Here is an 11,061-nt window from a genome sequence, read left to right as displayed (position 1 = left end):
TGAGGTGTCAAGTGCCCCACAGGTGGGTTATGCTGACTTTTTGAAAAGAGGCTGTCACAGTGATGTGGCAGGACCATCTCATGCAGAAAGAGTGAACCTTGAAAACCAGCCCTCTATTACACTTGTCTGTGCATCTCGCAGCCAGGCACATCCTAAATATGGAGACTCCAGAAACAAGCAGTGCACATGCAACTCACTCACATTTCTTGCATTCCTTCATGAGAATGAAAACATGACTACAGCTGACCTTAATCTGGTCTTGGATAAAGGTGATGTGATGTACAAAGAGGCCAAGAAAAGATTTCCTAAAAATATTCATTTGGCAACCGATGAGCTGCCAGACAAAGTTGATGCTCGCTGGTCTATGTATGATGTCGACATGACACAGCCTTCCCGGTATGGGACATTTGAAGAACCTCCAGAGGAAGCAGTAGATACCTTTCTCAGCTTAGAAGCAGGACTGAGCTGCCTGTTGTCAGATGTGCAGTATGCCTTATTGATTATGAGTGGATTGTGTATCGCAGTGTTCAGATCCACATCAGGCAAATATGGTTTCTTTGATCCACACTCCAGAACACCCAGTGGTCTTCCTCTATTACTACAGTCACGTAATCGTGGTACAGCAGTGATGCTGAAATTCACACTCCTCAGTGACATGATTAAGAGGATCCAAGATTCTTATGAAATGATGGAGATATCACCCTCTTGTAACTATGAACTGAAGCCTGTGCAGTTCTACAGTATGAGCACAGTCAACCTGAGTGATACTATCACAGACACAGTCTGCAGACCAACAGCTGCCACTGCTATGGCACCTACTCACTCTGATACAACTGTTGATGAAGCAAACTCCTCTACTCCAAGGAGAAACACAACCACTGATCCGACTGAAAATATCTTTTGTCAAATGTCCATTTGTACGCCACTGGTGAAACAAAAAGAAGTCCACATGACTCAGTTCACATCATATGAAGATCAGAATGAACCTCCTAATATACCAACTGAAGAACTATGCAGTGAATTAAGTTTCCTTCCATCAAGTGATGCTTTTTCATGTCAATCAAATGCTGCCATAACAAATGTTGCTGCCTGTGACCTTTCTGATATAGTTTTACAAAAACTGAAAAAAGTTAATAAACAACAAAGGAACAAAATGAAAAGAAGATTAATGGCATCAGAGAAACCCAGAAATCAGAGAAAAGAAAACCAAAAAAGGAAAGAACAACAAAAGTATGCTTCAAATAAAGATTACAAAGAAAAGAAAAAATCTTGCACAAGCGAGACATATAAAAACAATCCTGAAGTTAGACAAAAACAACAACAGTATATGAAAAGACGTTACTGTGAAAATGATGAATTCAGACAGAAACAACAGCAATATATTAGAAGACGTTACTGTGAAAATGATGAATTCAGACAGAAACAACAGCAATATATTAGAAGACGTTACTGTGAAAATGATGAATTCAGACAGAAACAACAGCAATATATTAGAAGACGTTACTGTGAAAATGATGAATTCAGAAAGAAACAAAAACAATATGTTAAAAAACGTTTTTCTGAGAATGCTACAGTTAGAAAGAAACAACAACAATATATTAAAAGACGCTACTGTGAGAACGATGAATTCAGAAAGAAACAACAACAATATATTAAAAGACGCTACTGTGAGAACGATGAATTCAGAAAGAAACAACAACAATATATTAAAAGACGCTACTGTGACAATGCTGAATTTAGACAAAAACAAAAAAACTATATCACTAAAAGGTATCAAGAAAACCCTGAATTCAGAGAGAGACAGAGATCTCGAGTGACTCAGCGTTATGCACGTGACAATGCATTCAGAGTAAGACACAGACAACTAATGAAACAACTAATGCGAGACAGGTATCAAAGTAATCTTGCATTCAGGATTATGCACAACATGAGATGTGCAATGAAAATAAAAAGGAAATACAGATGGGTGAACAGACAAACCCAAGAGAGTGACAACAGTGTGATCAACGAGGCCATATCTGTGTTCAAATCACAAATCAAAGCTGGACCATCATACCCATGTACTGTATGCTTCAAGGCTTCATTTCCAAACCAAGTGCGACCCTGCACAAGGTCAAAGTATGTCAAAAACCCACATGTAGTTGCAACATGTTTGACAGGAAAGTTTGTTCATGTTTGTGATGAAAACTGCAGAAATGAGCAGTGCAAAGTGCCTGATGAGAGAAAGAGAGAGTGGATATGTCACACCTGCCACGATCATCTTAAAAATGGATCCATGCCAGCACTTGCTGTTGCCAATAAGTTGGATCTTGCTGATATTCCAGCTGAACTTTCTGATCTCAACATACTGGAGAGACATCTCATAGCCAAGTGCATACCATTTGCCAAGATCATTCCTCTTCCCAAAGGCAGACAAAGAGCAATTAGAGGAAATGTGGTCTGTGTCCCATCAGAGGTACAGGAAACTGTTGAAACACTACCTCGATTGAGAATTAATTCTCAGGTGATCAGAGTAAAATTGAAGAGACGCTTGTCTTACAAAGGTCATCAGCTGTTTCAGACTGTAAGCTGGTCTAAACTTGTGCAAGCACTGCATAAACTCAAGCAGATTCATCCACAGTATAAGGATGTGAGCATCAGAGATGATGCTGAGCTGTGTGATCCAACTCTTCCTGATGAAGATGATGAGGATGATGATGATGAAAACATGAATGAGGACGATTATGATGAGGCTGATTTAATGGAAATTGACAGCTGTGAGAAAAATGCACTGAGTGAAGCACAAAATATAAATGAACAGGACATTGACATGTTACCCTGTGATGGTGAACAATCGCATGAACAGATGAGAGATGATTCAGAGCAAGCAGATGGACTGACTAATGGTGGTTTTGCACTCGAGTCCTGTTTGCAGCCCCCTGATGTGGCTGAGGAGATATTATGTTTCAGTGAAGGAATCTACTCTGTTGCTCCTGCAGAGAGAAACAATCCAATAAGTTTTTTCAAAACACCTAAACTGGAGGCCATGGCCTTCCCTGTGCAGTTTCCTACAGGCCAAAACACACTTGATGAAAGAAGGCTGATCAAAGTATCCCCCAGTGGGTATTTCAAATCAAGACTTTTCTGCATTGATGATCGTTTTGCCAAAGACACAAACTATTTATTCTTTGCACAGTTTGTGACTGAAATACACTTGGCTACATCCAGCATGACAGTACAGTTAAGGAAGGCAAAGCCTCTGACCAGAGATGGTAGAAAAATAACCTCAGGCATGTTACAAGATAAACATGAGGTGGAGAAACTGGTGCGAAATAAAGATGCAGTGAGATTCATGCAGCCTCTGAGAGGAACCCCAGCCTATTGGGAGAAAACAACAAGAGATCTTTTTGCCATGATCAGACAGTTGGGAACTCCCACGTTCTTTTGCACATTTTCAGCTGCTGAAATGCGCTGGCCTGAAGTGATCGAGGCAATAACAAGGCAGCAAGGTGAACAAGTGAATTTTGAAGGACTCGACTGGTCAGCAAAGTGTGACATCCTGAGAAGCAATCCTGTCACAACAATGCGCATGTTTGACAAGAGAGTTGAAGCATTATTCAGAGATTTACTCTTATCTCCCGCAGAGCCACTTGGCAAAGTCATTGACTACTTTTACAGAGTTGAGTTTCAGCACAGAGGAAGCCCACACATACACTGCCTCCTGTGGGTAGAAGGTGCTCCTGTGTTTGAGGAGGATGATGAGCAAACTGTTGTTGATTTTATAAACAAATACATCACAGCTCAGCTGCCTGATCCACATAAACAACCTGAACTGTACAAAAAAGTAACAGAAGTGCAAAAACACAGTAAGAACCACACAAAGACGTGCTTTAGGAGTTTAAGCTCCGGGTGCCGTTTTGGTTTTCCCAAACCACCCTGCAATGAGACAATGATCACAAGACCCAGTGAGGATGATGCACTGGAAGTAGAAACGGCAAAGAACAAGCTCAGACCACTGAACCAGCTGCTGAATGAACCTGAAACTGCTTCCATGAGTTTAGAGCAGCTCTTGGAAAGATGCAAGTTGACACATGCAGAATATGAGAGATACCTGAATAAAATGAACATGAGGAGTACGATCATACTAAAGCGTGATCCAAAAGACTCTTGGATAAACGGCTATAATCCACATCTGCTTGAAGCCTGGAACAGTAATATCGACATAAGCTTTGTTTTAGATGCTTTTGGTGCTGCAAATTATTTAATGAAATATATATCAAAAAAAGAGGGCGGGCTATCTGAGTACCTGAAAACTGTCATTGAGAACTCCCATAAGGACAGTGTAAATGAGTGCGATGAAATGAGAGCCGTCATGCAGGCATATTCAAAGAAGCGAGAGATCAGTGCACAGGAGTGTGTTGCTCGTGCATGTGGTCTTCACATGAAGCAATGCTCACGTGCTGTAATATTCATTCCAACTGATGATAATCCTGTGAAAATGAGTCGTCCCCTGTCAGTTCTGGACAACACAACACCTGAGTCTTCCAATGTTTGGATGACATCTTTGAATGACAAATACAAAGCCAGACCTGAAACACCAGAGTATGAGGAGATGTGCATGGCAGACTTTGCTGCTACTTGCAGGATTGTCTATGGCCAACAGAAAAAAGGTAAAGATGTTTTGCCCCTTCTCAATGAGATGGGGTTTGTGCAAAGGCGCAAAAACAATAAGCCTGCTATCATCAGATTTCACCGCTGCTCACAAGAAAAACATCCAGAGCAATATTACGGAAGACTGCTTAAACTGTACCTTCCTCATCGTTCAGACCACGAACTGAAAACACCATCATTGCCATCCTATCAGGCTTTCTATGGTGCTGGCTGTGTACAGCTACCAGGTACTGACCATCTTGAGTACGTGCAACACATTGTCAAAAGAAACAGAGAAAAATATGAGAAAAACAGTGAGGAGATCGAGAGCGCTGTTGAGGAATATGAGCAGAACAGAGGTGTGACTGACAAATGGTGTAATCTGGCACCTGAATCAGATCTCGTAAGGTTGCCACTTGTCGAACAAGAAAGAGAGCGAGACAATGAAAATGAACAGGAAGATGTGCCCGACTACAGCCGTCAGGCTGATGCTTCAACAGAAGTCAGAGCCATCAGGGAACCCCCTGCTATTGATCCCACATTGTTACGTCAGATGTTTCAGAATCTGAACAAGAAGCAAGCCTGCATATTTTATGCAGTTAGAGACTGGTGCATTAAAAGAGTCTGTGCTCTAAATCCAGAGCAGTTTTTCTTTTATATTAATGGTGGTGCTGGAACAGGAAAATCACATCTTATCAAATGCATCTACTCAGAAGCATCTAAGATACTGAGCAAAGTGCCCAGATATGCAGACGACGTTGACATATCAAAACCCACTGTCCTGTTAACTGCTTTCACTGGGACTGCAGCATTTAACATTTCTGGAACAACACTGCATTCTCTTCTCAAGCTGCCTAGAAGCTTAAAACCTCCCATTCAGGGACTTGGCAATCAGCTGGATGAAGTCAGATCAGAACTTTTGAATGCTGAAATAATCGTCATTGACGAAGTGTCTATGGTGTCAAGACATCTCTTTGCATATGTAGATGCAAGACTCAAACAGATCAAAGGGACTCGGAGACCCTTTGGAGGCATGTCAGTCATTGCTGTCGGAGACTTCTATCAGCTACCCCCAGTGCGACAGTCTAAACCTCTCTGTGTGCACGACCCGTCTGAGATCGACCTGTGGCGGGAGCATTTTCAGATGATCACTCTGACTGAGATTATGCGTCAGAAAGATGATGTTGTCTTTGCAGAGATGCTGAACAGAATTCGTGTGAAAGGAAAGTTGGATGAGCTTTGCGAAGCAGATAGAAATTTGTTGTCACAGGCCATAACTGAACCAGCCCTTTGTCCAACTGATGCGTTGCACATTTTTGCAACTAATAAAGAAGTGGATGCACACAACTCTGCAACACTGGCTCTGCTCCACACTCATATCATTGACATCCATGCAGATGATTATAGAAAAGATCCTAGAACTGGCAGAATGGCACTTCAAGACAGACCATTGAAAGGAGGTAAAAACGAGTTACCAGACACACTGAAAGTTGCAGAAGGAGCTCGTGTCATGCTCACCAGAAACATTGACATACAAAATGGTTTGGTTAATGGAGCTTTTGGAATACTACTTAGAGTAGTTCACTCTGAAAACGACCAACACATCATCAAGCTTGGACTTAAAATGGATAATGAGACATCTGGAAAGAATAACCGCACACCAGCAGACGACATGGTGTACATTGAGAGAGCAGAGGAGAATCTGAAGCAGAAAGGAGTGGTACGAAGACAGTTCCCAGTGAAGCTGGCCTTTGCATGTACAATACATAAGGTACAGGGTATGACAACTACATCAGCTGTTGTCTCTCTTAAGAGCATTTTTGAGCCCGGCATGGCCTACGTAGCTGTCAGTAGAGTGACGTCTCTCAGTGGACTGTATCTTCTTGATATGGAGGAGAAAAAAATATTCACCAACCCAGAAATCACTGCAGCGCTTGAGAACATGAGACAAGCCAACCTTGATGACATGATGCCTCTTCTACACGTGAGGCAAACACTGAGCAGGTCAGAGGTTTTCACCATTGTTCATCATAATACAGAGGGACTGCCAGCTCACATTAATGACATCAAAAGTCACCATGAATTGTGTCTAGCAGATGTTTTGTGCCTAACAGAAACACACCTGCGGGGCTCTTTTGTCGCAGAGAGTCTCCACTTGGAAAATTACAATTTGTTCAAACGCAACAGACACCTGTCCTACACAAACTTTCCCCAGATGGCAAACAGAAGTGGTGGTGGAGTTGCTGTTTATGTGAAAAGTGACATTCAAGTGCATGAAAAACAGTACATCCATAATGTAACTGACCTTGAATTTCTGGCTTTAAAGGTTGAAGCACCAGTCAGTGCTCTGATTGCAGTTGTATACAGACCTCCAGACTACACTCTGAGGCCATTCCTGAAAAACCTGGTAAGCCTATTAGACTCATTGGAGATCATGGACTGTCATCCCATCATAGTTTGTGGTGATTTTAATGAGAATGTTTTATCCAGTGCAAACAAACCAATCCTGGAGCTGTTTGAGTCTAGGGGATACGCACAGGTCATCACTGCCCCTACCACAGAGAAGAACACACTGCTTGACCTAATTTTCATTTCTCAGTCAGTTCGATGTCTCCATTCTGGAGTCATGAAGACATACCATAGTTACCATGACCCAGTATACTGTGTATTGTCCTGTGATGATTCATGATCTAGATCTTTGAATACAGTAAGTAATATCTATATTTTTGAATGACTTAAGAAAGTAGAGCGATGCTTGAACTCCAGAAAGAAGTCCAGACGCTTTTCTTTGCAAGCTCCTTTGACTACGATGACCTGGATGACTGAGAACCTTCACAGACATAAAGTAGAGCGATATTTAAAAGTTGACGCCCTGCATTGCAGTATAATGTTTGAATTGTTTACATAAAATACAATTACATGAATTAAGTAATGATATCAGTAAAAGATGACAATTTTATTTATTACAGAAAATCTAAAATTCACTAACAGTAACCTATAAATGTCAGAAAAATCAAATATAGCAGTTTAAAATGAATAGTGTAGGCATATCCTCTCCGCAGCCAGGCTTCAACATCCTGCCAGGCTGCCCCAGTCTCACTGTGGCTGGGAGGGAGGGAGGGTGGACCAGAGGATTGCCTACACAACACATAAATGTTCAACAGCTTCTTCATTGTTTCTGAGAGAACAATAATGACTAAAGGTTGCTTTTTAAAAAAACAAACAAACAAACAAACCTAATTACAGCAATAATGACAGTTAAGCCACTTTATGTGTGCCTCTATTTTGAAATACTATTTACAAAAATGTTATTATTTTGGTTTGTTATAAACTTTAAACTTTTTCAAAAGTATACGATTATATTTTTGGACCAATTTTACTATGAAACATAAATTTTTATGAGCTTTTATCATGTTTCTGGCCAGTGCAATCATCAGGGTGGGTCTGGGTTGATAACTGCACATTTCTGGCCAGAAATGTTTCAGCAGTGTTACATATGTAGTGCATATGTTACACTTGCTTTCTGTTACCAGCTGATACCCTACATTTGTATAGACATTGGATGGTGTGAGGTTGGGGAGTTGAGTGGGAGGGGGGGGGGAGGGTACGGTGGGAGTTGAGGGGGGGGGGGGGTTTCCTTTCCTGTTAGGTTTCCTTTTTTTTTCTTTTTTTTTTTTTTAAGCAAGACACAGTCCTCCTGTGTCTTCTCCAAGCTTCACATGTAAAATCCAACAATGTGAAGCACATAGCAGCCAGAAACTGTAATGCCACAGATCAGAGAAACTTCATCATCACCATCTTCATCGCCATACGATCAGAGCGTGAGACTTCACATCTGGAGCACAGGAGAGATTCTGTGATAAGTCCTCCTTCTAGCTTGTCCCACAAGCAGCCGGTGAGATTTACTCACAACAAAAAGGGTTAATGACATAATTTCCATGAAAACATGTATTCATTCTTTGTAAAGTGTTTAAATTGTGTTTTCACTTGACCTTAGGAGTGTTAGAGTGTATTGTAATGTCTGTACTCAGGTGTTTCCCTCTGTGATCCATCCCCTTCAGAGCTGAGACACTCAGGACTGAACAGACGGCACAGTTTCTGTGACTGAGCCTCCAAAACACCTTCTTTGAAACCACTCATGATAGAAGGGCTTCATATTTGCAGCAGCACTACTACAGGTATTCAGTTTATTACAGGATGTGTTTGTTTCTTAGGACCAGCTCTGAGTGCACACTACCTAACATATACACCTTTCTGTTCATTACAAACCCACTACTCTGGATCATATGGCCAGTTGGCAGGAATGTTGCTGCAGGAAAACATCCCTGGAGATCACCATCATTGTCAGACTGACTGTGCCTCCTCTGTGCAGTGTCAAGATCCTCCCTAAATGAGTGTGTAAGTTAACATTTTCATTATTTTATTCCCTTTGACAAGACAAGTATCACTGATATTTACATTTACAACTACATATTCCTGTTTTCTGCTCTTCTTTTAAAGTCCTCAGCTATCCTGCTTCTGTGCTGCTTGCCACACATCAAACACTGGCCGGATGACAGGGAGGATCCACTCTGAAGTCACTGGACATGATGAGGATCATATGGGACTTTATAGTTTCACAGAAACGATGTGCTCTGTGATTACAGGTTTTAAATGGACATAATGACTGCCTCTCTCTGATCAACAGGCTAAAGGATTGTTGTCATTGTTAGTGCTCTGTACAATGTATGCTTATTTAGTATTTCATCACAGAGCAAACCTTTTTTTCTTTAACATATTTTTATTTTTTTATTTGTGGGGATAGGTTAATTGATTAATCCAAATTGTCACTAGGTGTGAATGTGCGAGTGAATGTGAGTGTGAATGGTTGTCTGTCCCTGTGTGTTGGCCCTGTGACAGACTGGCGACCTGTCCAGGGTGTACCCCGCCTTTCGCCCTATGACAGCTGGGATAGGCTCCAGCGCCCCCCGCGACCCTGGAAAGGATAAGCGGAAGCGAATGGATGGATGGATGGATGGATATTTTTATTTTGTTCTAATGTTGAATTAACTGTGGGGATTTTTTTTAAGTGGGCACTCGGGATGTCATATGACCAGAAATGTGGTAACTGGAATTCAACAGTATGGAAGAAAAAATCTGCTAAGAACAAAACACACACAAAACCCCCCAAGAAAATTCAAATTCATTCCATGTAATCCAATCTAAAACATTTTAAACTGCTGAACAGCAACACAAACAGCGTTAAAAAACAGTGTTAACAGAATGATTATGATGATTTTGTACCAAAGTTTCAGGTCACATGGCACACCTAGTGTGTAGTGTGGGGTATCAGCTGGTAAGTATAGGTTTTTTTTTTCATATTTGTGTCCTTAGAGTTCAGATAGATAAAGCCTTGTGTATAATAATTAGTCATAACCACAACTCAAAGTCAGGGACTAACTAATTTTGGGACTTTGTGTCTGAGCCCAGGTTAAAACAATGTGTAAAAAAGCATTTAGTGGCATGGCTGAACAATGCTGTATTGATACTTATTTATCCATGTTCACAAAAGGACTAATGTGTTTATTTGATTATTTGCATGTGTTAAACTGTGTCACCACCTTACGCTTTCATTTGACTTTACTCACAAATCTCTATACAGTTCTCTTTTACCACTGTGTGGACTCTGTTTACATTAAAACATAAAGAAGAATGAGTAATAAAAAGATGTGTAGACAGATTAAGTAGACCGATAGAAACAGCTGTTCAGCCATGTTCTAAGAAACCAACACAATTTAAAGGTTCAGGATTGTGGTTTTAAAAGTTGAATTTTCATGTATTTCATATCTTGCTTATTATTTTTATTTACTTATTTAATTTAGTTATTTTTATTTATTCTACTAGTCCTTTTCAGAAAGAAGCTGTAAAATATGACTTAAGATTTTTATGTTATTTTCTATGACATACAAAACAAATTGATGTATGTAATACTATTAAACATGATATACACATGTGTATATGTCTGAAAAACATTATGCTGTATATTAAAGTTTGTATTTTCTCCAGAATTTTTGTTCATCTTTTAAGTTCATTTCAATTAGAAGAATTTGAACTTTTAATATTCATTCAGAGGTTTTCTGACTCTAAATTTTCTTTTGTCATTACTCATCTTTTTATTATTTACATTTTAAACATGTTTAGCTTTTTTCCAACTTCTTCTGTGTGAACATCAGCTTTCAAAAGTTCTGCACTTTTGTTTTCAGGTGAAAATTTCTGTATTTTCCAGCTCATTCAGAATTTTTAACTTAACATTCAGCAATTAATTCATTTCAGTGCATACATTCAGATTCAAGCATTCACACTGCAGTTTCTTCAGAAAATGCACTTTCTAGTTATATTTTATTCTGTATTCCGTACGTTTTTTGTAATCCTATAACTTCAAAACCGTTCAAC

The 11,061-nt window shown here is 40.1% G+C and overlaps 1 protein-coding gene and 1 long non-coding RNA gene across 2 annotated transcripts; both read left to right on the top strand.

Annotated features, from left to right (window-relative positions):
* Positions 1-232: 232 nt before the first annotated feature.
* On the top strand, positions 233-7,085 carry LOC145428775 (uncharacterized). Its single transcript, XM_080301515.1, has 5 exons — positions 233-917; positions 2,325-2,455; positions 2,609-2,756; positions 4,497-6,633; positions 6,956-7,085. The coding sequence occupies exons 1-5, from the start codon at positions 233-235 to the stop codon at positions 6,978-6,980; spliced, it is 3,126 nt and encodes a 1,041-aa protein (XP_080157641.1). The 3' UTR covers positions 6,981-7,085.
* Positions 7,086-7,692: 607 nt separating this feature from the next.
* LOC145428954 (uncharacterized) lies at positions 7,693-10,676 on the top strand. The gene is made up of 2 exons (XR_013909311.1): positions 7,693-8,807; positions 8,924-10,676. It is a non-coding gene; the product is annotated as an uncharacterized LOC145428954 (long non-coding RNA).
* The last annotated feature ends 385 nt before the right edge of the window (positions 10,677-11,061 follow it).

This window comes from Astatotilapia calliptera, chromosome 5 (genome assembly GCF_964374335.1).
Source record: "Astatotilapia calliptera chromosome 5, fAstCal68.1, whole genome shotgun sequence".
NCBI lineage: Eukaryota > Metazoa > Chordata > Actinopteri > Cichliformes > Cichlidae > Astatotilapia > Astatotilapia calliptera.
Note: the sequence above shows the minus strand (reverse complement) of the source record. Positions and strands in the feature narration are given on the sequence as shown.

Excerpts from the sequence above, each read along its gene's own strand:
- LOC145428775 (XM_080301515.1), top strand. The coding sequence starts at position 233 with ATGACTACAGCTGACCTTAATCTGGTCTTGGATAAAGGTGATGTGATG. Across the intron at positions 2,757-4,496 it reads TTTAATGGAAATTGACAGCT|TTCTGGACAACACAACACCT; the intron begins GTGAGAAAAATG and ends GTCCCCTGTCAG. Across the intron at positions 6,634-6,955 it reads GTGAGGCAAACACTGAGCAG|GTTGAAGCACCAGTCAGTGC; the intron begins GTCAGAGGTTTT and ends CTGGCTTTAAAG.